An 18569-nucleotide genomic window follows, 5' to 3' on the forward strand; every position below is an offset into this window, starting at 1 on the left:
ACGCTTTTCGTGTCGCAACTAATTAAGAGAAAGCTGAATTTTTGCAGGATGTTAGTACGTAATGTATTCTTTAAAAAAGTACAAAGTCTCGATCCCAAACCCCTATTGCTTTCATCCCCACCCCCTCTGAAACATTGCAAGAGCAGTACTATGATTATGCGGTTTTCGTGTCGCAACTACTTTTGGGGAAAGCAGATGTTTTTCAAGATGTTAGTACAAAAAGTATACACTAAAATAAGACAAAGTCCCGACACCAACCCCTCTTTCTCCCCCCTCCCTTCCGAAACATTGCAAGAGCAGTACTATGATTATACGCTTTTCGTGTCCCAACTAAATAGGGTAAAGCTGATTTTTTTTCCCCAAGATGTTAGTATACAAAGTATACACTAAAAAAACACAAAGTCCCTACCCCTATTGCTTCCTTCCCCCCCCCCCCCCCCGTCGTCCCGTCCGAAACATTGCAAAAGCAGTATTATGATTATACGCTTACAGCTCAAAAACTAATGATGATACTGGAGTATTCCTCCCCTTTTTTATTTCACTTCTTACAATATTATAAACCTTTGGTGCCCAACCTACGACCCACGGGTCACATCCGGCCCATGAAACTGATCAGTGTGAACCGTTGTTTCGCGAAATGTTACAACTCGAGGACTATGTTGCAACTAGTTTCTGAAAACCAGGTTGCATTTAAAAAAAAAAGGCATCAAGTTATTATAATTGCAATTATTTTTATAAGGAGTCATCAAACAGTTCGTTGGCTTGATCTGAAATATTGTCACAATGCATTCCACTACAGTGTTCACACATAGACGTACAATCGAACCCAGTTTTACGACAGCTACAGTTTGTAATACTATGTTTTACAGTTGCAAAATATGAGTAGGAGAATTTCACTCGGAGCAGAGGTCATTATCATGATCTTAGGAATCAGTCTGTTGCTTGAAATATATTTTCAAACCCATTCTTCTGCTGGAAATTTAAAACCTAACCAAGTTTGAGTAAACGTTTTTGAAAAGCAAGTAATCGCAAAAATGTCCCTTAAGTCCACTTTTGATTTATCAATACTTCCACCAACTTCAGACGTCACTCGTCAACATCTTTTTAAGGTTTCCACCAGAATTTTTAGGGTAAACACCAGATGCAAACTTGGTTAGGTTTTAAACGTCCCCCAGAAGAGTGGGGTTGGCATTATACTTCATGCAATAGACTGATTTCTAAGTTCATGAAGATTACCTCTGCTTCAAATGAACTTCTCCAATTAATATCTTGCAATTGAAAACATTATGTGTTTCAAACTGTATCTGTTGTAAAGCTAGGTTCAATTGCTCGTCTATGTGTGGACACTGTAGTGGAATGCACTGCAACAATATTTCGGACCAAACCAACAAAATATTAGAAGATGGCCCCTAAAATAAGACTTAAAAATAATAACCAAAAGTAATATTAAACGTTAATAATATCTGCTGCGAGAAAATAATCTCAGTTAAAATATACTGTTCCTGATTTATTTAAAGCTTAAATAGTTAGCCAAGCATTAACATTATTTTGTAGGCTATCGCCGACACAAACGAATAATAAACTTTTGTAACAAATAATTGCATTATGGTAGTAAAAACTTTAAGTGAACGTCATTACATTGTTGATCCATTTCAAGAAAATTATTATCATGTTATCTGTAAATTTTGTTTCATTTCTTTCCAAGACGTAATGATAAAAAGCTATTAATTTATTAAAGTTACTTTTTGGTTTTTGTTGTGAGTATTCTGCAAATGATTAAGTTGGTAAAATGGTGAAACTGAGCTATCCACATAAAAAGTGTATGTTTCAGAATTTGTGTATAACAGTGGTCCCCAACAATGTTTTCAAAAACCCATTTTTATTTTAGCTAACAATTTGCAACATTGTCATTAATCGTGCTCTTCGAGTTGTAAGATTTCACAAAACAACGGGCAACACGGATCAGCTTCGTGGGCCGGATACGGCACCTCGGCCTTAGGTTAGGCACCACTGATTTACAATATTGTTAGGAATGAAATAAAAAAAGGAACATTCCGGTAACATCATAAATTTTCAACCGTTATGCGTATAATCATAGTACTGAACTGATCAGTGTGCAATGTTTCGGATGGAGGGGGGGGGAGAGTAGCAAGAGGGGTTGGGGGTCGGGACTGTCAAGGTTTTAGTGTACACTTTATGTACTAACAGCGTGCAAAAACTTAGCTTTATCTTAATTAGTTGCGAAAAGAAAAGCGTATAATCATAGTACTGCTCTTGATGGTATAAGTGTTTCGGAGAGGGTGGGGAGGAAAGCAAGAGGGGTAGGGGTCGGGACTTCGTGTTTTTTAGTGTTTTCTTTATTTACTAACGTCCTGCCAAAATTCAGCTTTTTCTTAATTAGTTGCGACACGAAAAAAGTATAATTATAGTACTGCTCTTGCAGTGTTTCGGAGCAAGAGGGGGGGGGACTTTGTGGGGTTTTTTTTTTTTTTTTAGTGTATACTTTATGTACTAACATCCTGCCAAAATTCAGCTTTCCCCTAATTAGTTGTGACACGAAAAGCGTATAAACATAGTACTGCTCTTGCAATGTTTCGGGGGGGGGAAGCAAGAGGGGGGGATCGGGACTTTATTTTTTTAGTGTATACTTTATTTGCTAACATCCTGCAAAAATTCAGCTTTCCCTAAATTAGTTGCGACAAAGTCTATTTTTTTACCTTCATTGACTGAGATATTAATTGCAGGGAAAACCCCCCAAAAAATACTGTAAAATTTCCCGTAATTATTCTTAAATAACGTTGACGGGAAATCAAAAAGTCTAAAATATATTTAATGAAACTCTCCATTGATACAACTAAAATCCTTGATAATCTTCTGTTGGCAGAACAAAAAGAAAAAAAACAATAAATTATCAGAAAATAATCAAAAGGGGAACTTTTTACCTCAAAGCAAAAGCAAGAATTTTATTTATTCACATTCGAGAAAAAAACTGGCAACAGATTTTTTTTCTCAATGATTATATTCACGCTAATTAAAACTGAGTTCGTGGCAGACGATAATCCCCGATTTGATTTTCCAATTCTTAAAAATGCTTGTAATTTTTCTCCTGGTGATCGTACATCCCCGTTTTTTCCCCTTGAAATTCGAAGGAAGTAAATTTACTTCGGGGATATTTTTCGCGGACTTTCGAATGAAACTAAATTTAGGAAAATCGGATAATTATTTCGGGTAGAAAGAGCCATATAATGCTTTTTTCAGGTTCTAAAATTAAAATTCAAACGGTTCGGTGCCGATTTGGCGTTTGAACCACCCTCTCCCCCCCCCCCCCCTCCACGTTACTTCCCAAGTACCTTCCTGCCAAATTTGATCGAGATCCGTCGTAAACTGTGGATTTGTTTAGGGAACATACATTAACTCCCGATTATCCGCGGAATTGGGTGGCACAACAAGTTCCAAGCACATAAAAATCGAGGATAAACCACAAAAAGGCTAAAATAAGGGGCAAATAAGGTAAAAATTGTCCTTTCTCAACATTTTGGCTGTATTGATGCATAATACTTTCTACAAACAGTCGATATATATACAGTGCAGTAAAAAGCTTTTTTTTTAATCAACAAAATCAAATTTGAAATAGGAAAAAACTAGAATTACTAGAGAAACACATACTTTGATCAAGTTTACAGTCAAAACTAAGAAAAAAATTGAACAGATATTTAACCTTACCGTAAATACTATTAATAACAAACGAAATTAGTGTTTTAATGTTAAAACTATTAACCACATGTCATAAACTATGACTATTAACATTTCAAAATTGACACCAGCTACCAACTGAAACTAGTGGTTAGAACTCAAAGAAAAACAAATACATGTATAATAGTTTTCGAATTTCAAGAATGAGTTTGGAAACAAAAGCTTTTTATAAGCTTAATTGTGAATTTAAATGTTGGTTTGGGCATTTTTTTAATCTTATTACTATATTATGGTACTCAGTTTTTATTATATATATATATATATATATATATATATATATATATATATATATATATATATATTACGCACCGGCAACAATAGTGGCACATCTCAAAAATTTGAAAAAACGTAACAATTGTCAATTTAAAAACTAAATTTGATGCTTTTTCTATAACAACAAGTTAGTTACGTTTTTATTTCTCCTTTTTCCAGACGCAATTCGTCCTGATACTTATCTTGGCCCTCTTCGCGAACCGGATGCATGGTTGCAACTCGGAAGCATATGCAGAATATTTCGATTTCTTTTTCACTGCCATCATTTTGGCACTGTTCTATAACTTCTACACTAAAAGCTACACGAAAGACAAGAAGAGTGCAAACGACAAGGGAAGTGCAAAAACACCTTCGAAAAGTGGTTTGCACGTTCTTGTTGAGAAGCTAAAAAGACAATATAATTTGTAATGTAGTTAATAAAGTATTTTTTAAACACCCAACGAAATGATTAAAATAATTAAAGTGATTTTAGTTTAAAGCTATGTTTTCAACTTAAATTCAATGAAGTTGAGCATTATACAATGGAGAATAAACAAACATTCAACGTGACAGAGTACCTAAAATGCGACACTTCATCAAAACTAGTTCACACCAGAATGATGATAATCTATAAGTTTCTTTCAGTTAAAACTTTCAATAGTATACTTTCTTTTGTAACTTTTAATCTTATATCCTAACTTCGATGTAGCACGAAATTTGTTTCGTGCTGCACGTGGTAGCTGTACATTAAGGTCTACCCTAAACTTTCCCAACAAACCAACCATTGGTGCATATCTAAACAGATTTTCTGCTCTTAAGGGGGTTGCAACACGAAAAAGGGCGAGAAACGAGAATAATGAAATTCTTTTCATTGTGGTACTAATGTTGCTTAAGGGGGAGAAGTAATTGTTTATCAATAATACGACATCTAGAATGCCGTTTAAAAAACAAGAATAATAAACAGAAAGATATTTTGTCTCAAAAAAACCTTTATTTAAAATAGTTAGCTGATCGTCGGAAGCAAGAAATGTCCACGATCAGTTTAATGTTTCACGATTGTCTAGACGATTCAACAACACAACCATTTAGCGCCATTGATCTTTATGGTTCTAGAGAACAATAAGCAAAAATTGAATGTTTTCAAAAATCCTGAAGTTTCATCTAGCCATTGAAAGCAAAAAGTATTATCTGACCGTTCTAAAATTTTAGACTTTTCTAAACGGCATAATTTACAATTTTTCCGCACTAAGCTGTTCCAATAATGTGTTGAGTATGCCATATGAGAACACCGTTTTTGTGCCAACACACCACTCATGAAAACTAACTTGTGCCAGTAGTGTAGCAAGAAAGAGTATTAAATTCAAGTTTAAAATCAATAAGTATTACATTAAAAAAAAAAAAAAAAAAAAAATGAGATGTGCCACTCGCCAGTGTGCGATATTAGCACAAGACTTGAGCAGTGTCTTCTAACAAGCACTGTTGAAATTAACTTATTTTGCAGCTTCATATCACAAAACTTCTTATTTCTAATGCTTTAAAATTGTGTTTATCGTCGAACCGCTAAGTAACAGAACGTGAGCCATTTATCCTGAACGAAGTTCTGTGAAGAATTATATAAGTAGTATTTTTTTTTTTTTAAGATCACGAATTTAAGTGTTGTGTTGTGTGAAAATCTTAAGGTGAAAACAAGATAAATCGACATGAGTAAAACACTACATCATGTGAGAAGAGAAAGGAATGAAAATTCTTACTTTTTTTCTCTTTGCTTTAAAACTCATTTTCTGGAAATATTTTACTCAAAAAATGATCAACCATTTCGATAAAGCGATAGTGAAAAGATGCTATCTAATAACTAATGATTAAACAATTTCACTTCTTGTTTTGAAATAATATCTATAAAATCAACCACAGGTGTTGCGTTGTGGTTGATGAAATTCACTGGCGGCTGTAGAAGTTTTTCACATGATCAATAAAAAATTTTGAGGAGAGAATCAGACACAAAAGAGTTGGTTCAATCTGACCAAGGAACCATACAGACAGTGTAATAATGAAAAAATAAATAAATTGGTAGTAATCGAAAGAACACGTTGAGACACTTTTTTAACTCCTAATTGGCCCTTGTACCCCTGTTATCGAGATATAAGGTCTTAAAGTCGGCTTAAAACTTAAAAAGTCGCTTCCTATAAAGAAAGGCGAGAAAGAGGAGGTAACAAGTGACCAGCGTCTGCATGTAGTAAGATCTCTCTCTGTAAAGCGTGTGAAAGGTCTCATTCATTTCTCGCCGAAATTCGATAAACTTGGCGACTTTTATTAAAATTTCGGCACTTTAAGACCTCATATTGCGATAACTGAGGCAAAAGATTAAATATTTTATGCAATCAAAAAAAAAATTAAACTATGCTCTTTCAATTTCTACTTATTTAGATTATTTTATTTTATACTATTTGTGTCGTCTTGGTTTTCCTGGTAAAGAACAGTTCACGAACGAAACATAAAGACACAAAAATATATCAACATAAAGAATTTTTACCACAAAAATATTATTATAAATAATTATTACAATCATTCCTTGTTTGTAAATATCGAGACTAAGGTTGTGCCCAAAGTAAAGTTTGTATTTTTGAACTCAACTGCATCTGATATATGTTTCTACAACAAAAATAAAGGGAGGAGTTAGAACATTCTGAGTAAAAAGGAGTGAAAAAAACGTCCAATCACAACATTTCCCTATTCATAGTATTGAATCCAAAACGCGTTTTTTTCCCTTCAAATATTTCATAAACTCATTTTTGCAGATACTGCCGTTTACCTGACCACGGCAGTGTACTTAGACACTCACGTTTTCCAACGTTGAGTAAGTGAGAAAGGAATTATCGGGAAAAGACATGTCACCAAATGATTTGCTAAACACTCCAAGTTTGCTTCAAAAATCACCAAATGTAGATTTGACGATATTTGAGTCCGATGACAAAAATAATCAATAACAAGGTTCAATTCAACTATCGGAAAGCCTTCTGCATTTTGAAGTTTAAGAAACAATGGGGGGGGGGGAACTAGCTTCTAAAGGAGAAACCACTTTACCCGATGTTACTTGAATATGTGTGGTTGATCGAATATTATCATTTTAAATTCTTTTTCAGACACAGTTCGCCGTCATTCTCATTCTTGGCTTCTTTGGCAGCACATTGAGCAGGTGCACAAGCTCGAACCGCAACCTTTACTCCGACATGTTCTTCGCCATGCTGTTTTTAATTCTTTTTTATAACTTCTACACACGAACTTATGCCAAAAAGGGAAGTAAAAACAAGCCTAGAGGCAAACATATTTCAGAAAACGACTCTTCTTTTGTTTCGGATTGGATGGACAACTTAGAGTTCTTTGCCAACTTAAGGAAGGACCATGTCTGATGCTTGGAGATGATTCTTGTATTTTTCGTAGGAAAAAATAAACCATTTTCTAAAGATGAAATAGAACTTAAATAATGAAGTTCAGACATCTGATATTTTTAATACACTAGATAAATCAAAACTTTATAAGCAGTTTCATTTCTTTATCAATTTTTTTTATTGACGATTTTTTTTAGGTTAATTAGTTAAAGACATTCGTTTAAGAGACCTTTTGTTGACAAATCGCAATGAAAAGATCACGTTTTAATGATTCCCCAAAGCGAAAACTTCGTTCCTCAAGAAGCACAAAACACATAAATATTTTCTGAAAAATCTGAAGAACCATTTGGTTGCTATTTTTTTACCAATAAATATTTTCTACAAACCCACAGTTTTCTAACCAATTTTCATTTGAAAGATTATCAAATCATTTCCCAGAAAGACCATTACTTTTGCCATTTGCGTATTTTACCAGTTATGTCGAAAACCTCTTTCCAGAAATTGAGTTTGATTAAGATTTGTTTACATTCATAAATCAGTTTTTTTGTGGGAGGGATGTCATTTCATTCATCAACTAGAAATGCTAAGTTTCTTCTTTACGAAGCAGCATTTCCCTTCTGAACCATTAACGTATAAGTATCGATCATTGCAAAAGCATTTTAGTAAAGGATTGCATCCGGTAACACAACCATTTAAAACGCTTTTTTCATAGAAAGATCGTTTTTCAACAGATCATTTATCAACAAACCTCTTCGTCAAGCAGCAGTTAATTGCAAGACATTTTGCCTACGAGTACTTTTGATTCGCAAATCTACTTACAGGAGGACAATTATTGGGATGTAGGAATTAAATTAAATATTTTAAATGCCAATCAGTTCAAAAGATTTATTTAATAGTGATGATTTCAATGTTTTCTTACCCCTCGATGCCCAACCGGCTATTTCTAACTAAGAGGGCAGTAGGGTAACACCCCCAGTAATTGGCAGTTCACCAGTGATTGGCACTTCCAACACAAATGTCCTGAAATAAGACTCGTATCCAATCTTTTTAAAGTAGATGGCTATATACCAACTGAATGTACAAACTTCAATTAATGTTACTAAATGGTAGCAGTGCATAGGAAAGAGAAACAATTGTGGCTTGTGTCAATTCAGCCAGTTTTGTTTAAAAAGCTTCTTCTCTGGCTTAACGGATGCATGCGGATCAATCCATTAAAATCTGTCTTAAAATATATTTTAAATTTTCGTTGTCAAAAGTTTTGTTCAGTTGAAAGGTGTTACTTTTAGTGGGTAGAAATATACTTTTTGTCTCTTTTTGAAGTAATGATAGATGCCAGTTAGTGGTGCTTCAGTTTTGCTAGTCTCCTGTAATTGGCACATGTGCCTATAAACACTAATGTGTTGTGCAATATGACACTAAATTGATTTCTGATAGTTTTGCAGCATTTATATTACATGGGTTCTACTATTAATTTGAATCCTACAGAATATACTGTTAAATTTTTAACAGAAACAATAAAAAACAAATATGTTTGGCCATCAGTCAAATATTGCAACTGTAGAGAATTGGTTCATTTTTTATAGTCCCTTAGAATCATGAATCAATAAGATAAATAAATACCTTTGTGCTGAACAGTAAAGTAAGACAAAACAACGTTTTGTGCTTCTTCTAACGTTGTTTTGTCTTACTTTACATGAATCAATGTTCCTTTTCTCTCTGTCTCTCCTTCATTCTACAATTTGTATGTAATCTAAAAGCGAAAAATAAAGTGATTTTTCAGTTTTATGTTTTTAACATGTGCCAATTACTGGATCACAAGGTGTCATACACTGGAGGTATCAGGTGCCAATTACTGGTGATTTCGTTAACTTTTTAAACATATTTTTATAAAAAATATCTATCAAATATTTTTGATTTTAGTGAACTAAATAGGTGTACAGATGTGCATTCTTTAATACTAAAAAATTTGCAAGTGAATATTGTTTTTCTAAGTAATGAAAACAGAGGAAAGTTTAAGGACAAACTCTTAAAGTGCCAATTACTGGGGTCGTTACCCTATATGGGTAAATTAGAACTGTTAAATCCAAGTTCCTTTCTAGAAAGACAAAGTTTTTAATTTACAAGACACTAGTCAAGCCTGTCTTAATTTATGCCCGAAACCTAGACATAAACAAAATAGGAGGAAAACGCGACTGCAAATATATCGATGAGATTAAAAACCACTTCGGCCACAAAAAATCGAAAATTCGTTTTTCATAAAAACAAGCTATGGGGGGCAAAACGGAAGTCAAGGAATTGGATTCAAGTGGAAAAACCACGACACTCAGGTTAGTAGTTCGAAAGATACGGGACCTCTCTTTTGAACATACAGAACGGTCTTTTAGTACAGATTAAGCTACCGACACTAAATATTTGTAATAACCTTCCATTCTCGTTGTTAGCCTATACTCCTGAATAGTGTTGAGTTTCTTAAATTCTTGATTTTTTATGATTTTGTAATTTTTTATAACGATGTATGGTTAAAAATATCTATGCTAAGAGCGGTCTATATTAAAAGCGTGCTATTGTTTTGAATTCCTGTGTTATAATGATAAAGCAACCGTTACTTCATCGTGAATAAATAATGTAAACTTTGAATGTATGAAAACCTTTTTCACGAAGTTTAAAAGCGAGTGCAAAAACAGTCAATGTCCAAATTACATTTTAATATTTCCTGAACCTGATTTTAATAGAAACAACGTAATTTTTGCATGAAAGCGACATAAATGCATGCTATGACAGAGAAAAAATATATTCGATTATTTAAAAATTTGGAAAAAATATAACTCCGTTTTTTCTCCTTCCTGAGAAATTTGAAATTCTTGACTTACGTAGTTTTGGCACGAACCGATTCAATTTTTGTAAGGAAAATTCTGCGATGTGTACTTGGTAGTATGGATAGAATTGGTACTTGGAGAAGAAGATTCAATATTAAACGATAAAGTATACATAAACAACCTGACATTATTAAATACAGTTGCCTCTCTATTTAACGACTTCCAAGGGACCACACAAAATCGCCCTTAAGTAGAAGGTGTCCTGAAACAGAATGTTTCTAAAACTACAATGGAGTATCCGGGACCGTGAAAAGTCATCTTTAAATAAGAAAGTCGTTATATAGAGCGTCGTTAAACAGAGAGCCAACTGTACATATTGAAGTAACCAGAATGAACTGGATGGCCGAAGTGATCCGAATGCATGATGAAAGCATAATAAAAACGAGCTGATGACTTCCTTTTATTCTAATTTAATGTCATTTTCTCATTATTGGCAGTTTTAATGTGATTCAATAGTTTACTCTTTAAATATCACCAACAGTGGCCAAATGGAAACCAGACTTGGCAGCCAAAAAACTGGCGATATATCGCCAAGTGTCTGCCAAATTATAACACTTGAGTTTACATCGAAATTAACAATGATTTCCTCCCAAAAAGGGGGAAAAAAACCTTTTGGAGCATCCGATTGCAACCAAAAAGGAAGGAGCACAACTAGTCCCCACTAGGAGTATACGCACCAAATTTCAACTTTCTGGGGCATTCCGTTCTTGAGTTATGCGACATACATACGTACATACAGACGTCACGAGAAAACTCGTTGTTTGTTTCTCGGGAATCGTCAAAATGGTTATTTCGCGTGTCTATACGTTCTTAGGCACTTATCCACGTGTGGTCGAGTCGAAAGAAAAAACTCAACACTCATTCGGGGGTAAGCAAAATGGAAATTAAGGTCGATTTTTGAGTGAATTTTTTTTTTGCGAATACAATACTTCCTTTTTTGTAAAAGGAAGTAAAAAGGTGTTGCTTTTTCGTAAGGGATACGTATTTTTAGTTAAATATTATGGGAATTTTTGTTTTCAGGAATAAAAATGCTGACTCAACAAATCCATCTATAAGTGGTTTTACCACCACTCTTCTCTGACTACTCGTGTCGTAAAATAACTGTTTTTACGTAAATATTTTGAGGATGGTATGGAGTTCTTCTTGGACGAAAACAATCAAGAGCAGTTCCGCCAACGGAACGAAAAGTGAGCCACAAAAACAAAATAAAATGGTTTAGTGCAGAAACGTGACAAGTGACGTCGCTTGACAGCTTTCTGCATTAAATCCGAAAGTTAACGTAGGGTAACGTGGGGCAAAGTGAAATGGTTAAGATGACTGAGTTTTTTCAAAATCGGAAATTTATTTTGAAAATTACAGTACATAAAAAAAAAGAACATTGTATTTTATAATAAAACATGCGTTGAAACAGCATTTTTTATTTTTGGCAGTAAATCTGAGTCTTCAAAAAAAAAAAAAAAAAAAAAAAGAGAATTTTTTTTTTTTTTTTTTTTTTTTTTTTTTTTTTTTTTTTTTAAATGGGGCAAAGTGAAAAATAAAATATTTTTCTAATGAAATATTTTCTATTCAATTACAAAAAACATATTTTTGATGAAAAGAATCAGTAAATAAAAGTTTGAATAAATAAATGAAAAGATAATGAAACAATAATCGCATAATTAAATGAATAAATCAATTTATATTTGAAGAAAAATAAATGAGCGAGTAAAAGAATGAATCAATAAGAAAACTAGTGAATGGATGAATAAATGAGCGAAGAACTAAATGAAGGAATATAAATGAGTTAATTAAAAAATGCAAATGTAAGTGATTCATATTAAATGATTGAATGAATAAATGAAACAAGCTTTGCCTTATACACTTTGCCCCGTATGCAATTGACTAATTGTACAATTTATTTAAAATACAAATAAGCTTAATATTAACTAATTTAATGCTGGATCGAACATTAAGAGGTCTCAATTAATATTTAAAATGTTAATCAAAATAAATTTACCATTTTATAGTTACAAAAATAATTTTTTTACTTACAACAAAATATTACAATACCAGTATCATTTTTTAAAAATTGCCTGTATTATCACTCTTTAATTTTCGGTTGTATTTTTTTCCTGACTACATATGGTACTACCAGATAGGTTGAGCTAAAAGCAGAGAAAATATTCCACCACTTCACCTTGCCCCGCTATTTAACTTTGCACCATGATTCCCTACTACTAAAACACAATTCTCGATATGTATCTCTCCCAATATGTGTATTTTCCCCATAAAGAAGCACAATGGCACAATTTTGAAAAGAAAAAGTCGTTTGACTGGTTTTTGAAATAAACAGGCGCGGAGGTTCTCCCATCAAAAAGATTTTCTTACATTTCATTCTGGCAGAGCTCTCACAAATTTCGATTGACATCATCAGATGAAGTCAAAAATACATTATGAATATTAGTAGCGTCCGCCGCTTATTAAAATCACATTATTTCTAAGGACATTTGAATTTTATAAAACCTGTGATTTTAATAAACTGCATACTCACTTTTTAAAAAAGGTTTTGAGATTTAAATACACTAAAGAAGAAAAGAATTACTAAATGTGTATTTTCTTTTGAGCAAGTAGGCATTTTAACTAAACATGAGGCATTTTTTATTAACACTAAGGTCTTAAAATATTGTCGAATTTTTGTTTGATTAACAGAACTTGAAAGTTCAGATTCAACATCATTTGAATGTTCGTAAAAGTTTTTTCAAGTTTCGACATTACCTACTCTTTTCTCTAAAAAACATAATATGTTATCAAGCATGGTTTTAAACGTCCATTGAAGAGGATAAATTATGCACTGTAATTCCCATCTTAATCCATTTCTTGGCACGGTCTGACACTTTGGAATTAATTATTTCTGTTGCAGTTTTTGGCATTTTTAACTGTATTTTTCAATTTTTAACATAAGCCCTTCAACATCTTCATTTTATAAAACGGCGATAATGATTTGATTAAACTATGGTTTAACATACAGGGTGTTCCGTTTTAACCTGCAAGACCTTTATTTTCGCAGCCGTTAGTCCTAGATGTATACTTCCAGTTGCAAAAATGTTCAAAATCAGATGCAGAGTTAAGATATTGAAAATTTGAAGCAAAAATAAAAATGAGTCAAAAATACGAAATGTAACTTTTTATACGGGCCCTAGGTCCCCCATCCAATATTTAGAGAAATAATCTCCATTAAAACTTATTACTACTAACACAAAAATTTGACATTTGTGTGAGCAAAACTCAAGGAGATATTCCAGTTTAAAATTTTAAGGGATCATACAGAAGATGAGATTGGAACTTGTCGCTCCTTCCGAAGAATGTCAGGTCGTCAAAGTTAGAAAAACAAGGTATTTATATTTTTCATTGCTATTCAAAAATAAATGCAAATGTTATGCCCTGATACGCAAAAACCCAGGACAAAACTTCGAAAAATTTGAAAAATAACACTATGCACACATGTAATTTTAATAACACTTTTTAACCACTATATTTTTCCCCAGAAGGTGTTATTGACGGCGAGTGAAAAGTGGTGTAAGTTGCAAAACGCTGCGTTTCATATCACGGTGAATATTGGTCGTAGTAATTATTTCAATATTTTTGTGTTGGAATTATTTTTCAATCGAGATTATTTCCCTAAATATAAGTTAGGGGACCTGGGGGCCGCATTAAAAGTTAAACTTTGTATTCTTTAACTCATTCTTATTTTCACTTCAAACTTTCAAATCTTAACTGTGCATCTGATTTTGAACATTTTTGCAGTTAGAAGTATACATCTAGGACTAACGGTTGCAAAAATAAAGGTCTTGCAGGTTAAAACGGAACACCCTGTATTTTGATGTTGTAATGATTCCGTTCTTCCAGAATTGAGTTTAAAAAGAGAATGATTTTATAATCCAGTGATTTTTTTTTATAAGAGGCGGTTACAGTAATCATGATACAGTAACTTAAGCGTTGACTAAACCAAAAGTAAATTATTTTCATGCAATGCACACGTTATACTATCAATATATCATCCGAAAATGAAAAATAACATTTTTTTAAACTCCAACAATTACTATTTGTTCGGAACTATGACTTGTTGTATACCATTTCAAATTTAAGTACCAAGAAAACTATTGACAAAATCTAAGTTTCGTTATAGCACAAAATGTCTTTTTGTTATACATAATATTAACACTAAAAACAAGTACATCCAATTGTTAAATCATAAAAATCTTTTTTTTTTGTATCGGAATGAAATTTTAAATTAAATTAACCTGAATTGCAATGTTCCGAAAAAAACAAACACTGAAATATACTTAGTCATTCCAGCCAAGGACTGCAGTTTCGTGCTTATTAGCACTCATCAGCCCAGCTTAGGAAGTGACTGAGCTGGAGGTGAAAAACCTCTTAACGAAGCCAAGTGTGCCAAACAAACTGGTAGCTAATATAGAACAAGCACAGACCAGACGAGTGACCGTTTTTTTTTTTTTTTTTTTTTTTTTTTTTGATGCGGTACATTATAATTTCAATCAGATTGGGATTCAATTGACGAAAATATTTTTAAAACGAGAGCGAGGTAATGTCTCCAAGTGACAACATAGGCTAACCGATGGGAAGTCACTGTGACTCCCCAAAAAATTCCTTATCCGGAAAAAAATTTCCGAGACTACTCGGCAGAAATTAACATCATCCCTATAAACCGCATTAAAAAAAAAAAAAAAATAAAAATAACTGTGTTGCGAAAACAAATTTATAAAAGCTGCTCGTGAAGTTTCGAACATTTTTTTTTTAATATGCGGTTTTATTTATTTATTTATTTATTTATTTATTTATTTTTTTAATGCGGTCCCTATCTACCGCATAAAAACAGGTTTGGGTGTATACGAAATAAAACTCAATACGCAAGGTCCCTTGACAACGGAAATACTTTAACTGTATACCATGAAAAAGGGGGGAAAATCACTATATATGACATAAATGTTGTAAAGTAGTATTGATATCCCTTTTCCAGAAATTATTTTACACAACCAGAGAAGAATAAACCAACATTTTTAAACAAAGTGATACCGAAAAAAACAAATAACATGTAAAATGAAATGATGAATACATGCATGTACGTCTATATACATGGCCATGCACTGCAAAATAAATGTGTAAAAACATTTTCAGAAAAATACGCGAAAAAAAAAAAGAGTTCATAAACTAGATGCACACAAAAAATTAAGACAATTACCCAAATAGAGACACGAAGAGAATCTTAGAGAAAAAAATGGTTTGGGTATTAAAAACAACAAATTTAGAAGAAAAGGTACCTGATGTCATGACTGATATGGTTTTATGGAAAGCAGCTAAGAAAAATTTTGTATCCAAAAAATGTGCCCATACACATAGATTCGCTACAATGGGGAAAGAAACTTGATAGACATCAGCAATATCGACGGAGCATAGAGATAAACTTCAAGAATCACCTCAGTACCAAGATCAGCTAGCTATACAACACATCAACTCTGCAAAGTATTAAATGAGAAAAATAATAAAAAAAATAGTTATGAAAATAAATAAGACATGGGATAGAACAAACAGTCAGCTACATTTGAACTGAACACTCACAAGTTACCGTCCTATAGCCAAGGCTAAGGCAGAAATACATGAAATACACCGCCAACTCAGTCATTCTAGCCGAGGACTGCAGTTCCTTGCTTATTAGCCCTCATCAGCCCGGCTTAGGAAGTGACTGAGGGAGGTCTGGCAAAGGCAAGCCTATAGGTTTACCCCAAACACATAAAAACTCGCTTTAAAATGTAACCACCCCTTGAGTACTACTTGAAAGCACTTTTTTGGAACACATTCAAGAAAAATATTTTTAAAAAATAACAAATATATTATGGAGTTAAAAATTTTTGAAAACAACTTGGTCTAAAAATTACTCAAATACATATTTTTAAAAAAAAAATGCTTTTCAAATGCCTGATCAGAAGCTTCATCTTTGTCAGAAAAGTACCGAAATCCTTGGATTCTAAAAAATCTCGTTTATAAAAATCGTCGTCCCACCTCCCCTCTATGCCTGTTTCAGATATTACAGGACTTTAAAAAAATAATTAAAATTAAATTGTCGGTATATAGAAATTTCAAGCATAGCGTGGGTTCAATTCAGCCCTTCAAAAAACACCTTCTCGAAATTATTTTAATCGGTATTTTTCGAATACAAATTACCAAAGTGAAATCGAAACAATTTATTTGCATATTTCACTAAATTATTTTCTTTAAAAAAGCAGAATGTTTGAAACTGACAAAGAGTCTCAATTCCATACAAAATAAATGCTTCTAAAATATTTATAATTTTATTACGTTAAAACGTTGTGATTCCTCTATTTACTGCTACCCGCATTCGTTTTACAGCGGAAAACTTAGCTTTATAATATTAAAACCTTCCTAACCAGGTCAAGCGCCGCTGGTGTAGTGGTATCATGCAAGATTCCCATTCTTGCGACCCGGGTTCGATTCCCGGGCGGCGCAGTTTCACTTTTCTTTCTGTATTTCTTAATTTTTGACGACAAGTTTTTGCATCAGCGAAAACCACTTTTTGGGGAAAGAGATGGATTTCGAAGAATAGTTCAAGTCTTTGTTTTAACATTATTTCCATTTCTAATAAGGCAGGTAATACACACGTAAGGACTACTTATTACTACGACAAAAATAAATCTCCTGAAGGTGACACCAAGTTTTAACGATCGGAATAAATGAAAAGAAAATTAAGAAAATAATCAATTGTTTAAAAACTAGAATAGTTTTTCAGCTGCTGTAGTCGTCAAAATAAAAATGAGAATAAAGTCATGTAAAAACGAAGAAAACTATGCAAAATGTATTATTATGGATTTTGTTTTTCATTGGATCAAATTATTATTTCCTAACAAATGAGACATCTTTCCCTTACACTGGAACCTTAAGTTTTCAAAATCTACAATTGTTTTGTCAATGGTGCATTATTTAGCTAACATATTAACTAATCCAAGCAGCGAATTTCAAGAGGTTGTTGAGATCAGATGTGATGTCCCGTCCGTGAGCCCTGACACGTGTAAAAAAAAAAGACCTGTGACCCACTTCCCCCAATCAGAGGCGGATATAAAGGGGGGCCATGGCCCCTCCCAAAGCCTTGTGATTGTAGAAATTTTTTTAAGAAAAAAAAAAGAAAAAAAAATATGAGAAGATAACAAAATTTAACACGTGTTTTACTGAAAAAGAAGCATAGGCCTTAATTGGGAGATAAATTATATCCCTACCCTCAAAACAAAACGTTTATTTCCAAAAATTTTCTCCATCTTTTACATTATTTCTTGATTCCAACAACAGACACTAGGACGATCTCTAAATGCTGCTGTGCTCAGAGTATACCTATTGTTCGTAAGACCAAAGAGAGCCTAAATTTTCGTTTTTATGGCTTTAATTTCGAAACTAGGGGAGAACCCCCTGTTAGCGAGAATCTTGAAGAGAACGAGGGTCTTTAAGGGGAAAGAGGGCGTGGCTACAGGCCAGCTGCTTAATATCATCTAACTTGTATATAGTTCTATGTTCGTTCGTGTTTGTGGGTAGTTGTAGTGAATAAAACGATGTGAAAGGCAGTGGAGTTGTGTTCTTTGTGCTCTTGTATTAATATGGTATCAACAAATTTAGCGGATTCATTTTTTGTATAACACCCCCTTTTCCCATGCCCTTTCACAAATGCCTTGATCAGGGGCGTAGCTAAGGGGGGGGGGGGTTGGGGACGAACCCCCCCCCCCCCCCCCGAAATGTTTGTCTCAAGAAAGGGAGAGAGTGAAAGAAAGAAAAGAGAAGAGAAAGAAAAAAAGATACGAGAAAAAAAAGAAGAGAGAAGAAAAAGAAAAAAAAATCAAAACAGCTTTTTTTTTCTGAATAACTATGGTCAAAAATTCACTCCCCCCCCCCCAGTGCCATTGAAAATCAGCTCCATGAGTGACCCTCAAGCGTAAAGACGCCTTACTCCTCACTCTGCTGCAACATTTTTTTGATAATTGAGTGAAATTTCACACTTTGCTTTAGAAATGAGATTGATTTGTTAAATCCACGCATATGTAGCCTTTTTTGTCATAGATTCTGCAAATTGTTAAACATGTTTAATTTTATGAGCGGCGCAGTGGGAATATTACATACAGTTGAATCTGTATTTTTCGAATTTCACAGGAAGGAAAAAAATCGAGATTAAGAGGTTTTAAGATACAGGGACTTTAAGAAACTTTATAGAAATTTGGAATATGACGGTGAAAATTTGGAATCGATA

At 33.2% G+C, this 18569-nt stretch overlaps 1 protein-coding gene and 1 non-coding gene across 3 annotated transcripts in view; both read left to right on the forward strand.

The window, feature by feature from the left end:
- Nucleotides 1–7493, forward strand: part of LOC129217579 (elongation of very long chain fatty acids protein 7-like) — a 37541-nt gene extending 30048 nt beyond the window's left edge. Inside the window, exon 8 of one of the 2 annotated variants that reach the window (XM_054851906.1) lies at nucleotides 4186–4460. In XM_054851906.1, coding sequence (XP_054707881.1) covers nucleotides 4186–4434 — 249 coding nt within the window. In that variant the 3' untranslated portion in view covers nucleotides 4435–4460. Of the gene's footprint in view, nucleotides 1–4185; nucleotides 4461–7145 lie in introns of those variants that run through there. The other variant, XM_054851905.1, reaches the window with a different exon arrangement.
- Nucleotides 7494–16718: 9225 nt separating this feature from the next.
- Trnag-ccc (transfer RNA glycine (anticodon CCC)) lies at nucleotides 16719–16789 on the forward strand. Its single transcript has one exon. It is a non-coding gene; the product is annotated as a tRNA-Gly (tRNA).
- Nucleotides 16790–18569: the final 1780 nt, after the last annotated feature.

The sequence above is a fragment of the Uloborus diversus genome, chromosome 2 (genome assembly GCF_026930045.1).
Source record: "Uloborus diversus isolate 005 chromosome 2, Udiv.v.3.1, whole genome shotgun sequence".
Lineage (NCBI taxonomy): Eukaryota > Metazoa > Arthropoda > Arachnida > Araneae > Uloboridae > Uloborus > Uloborus diversus.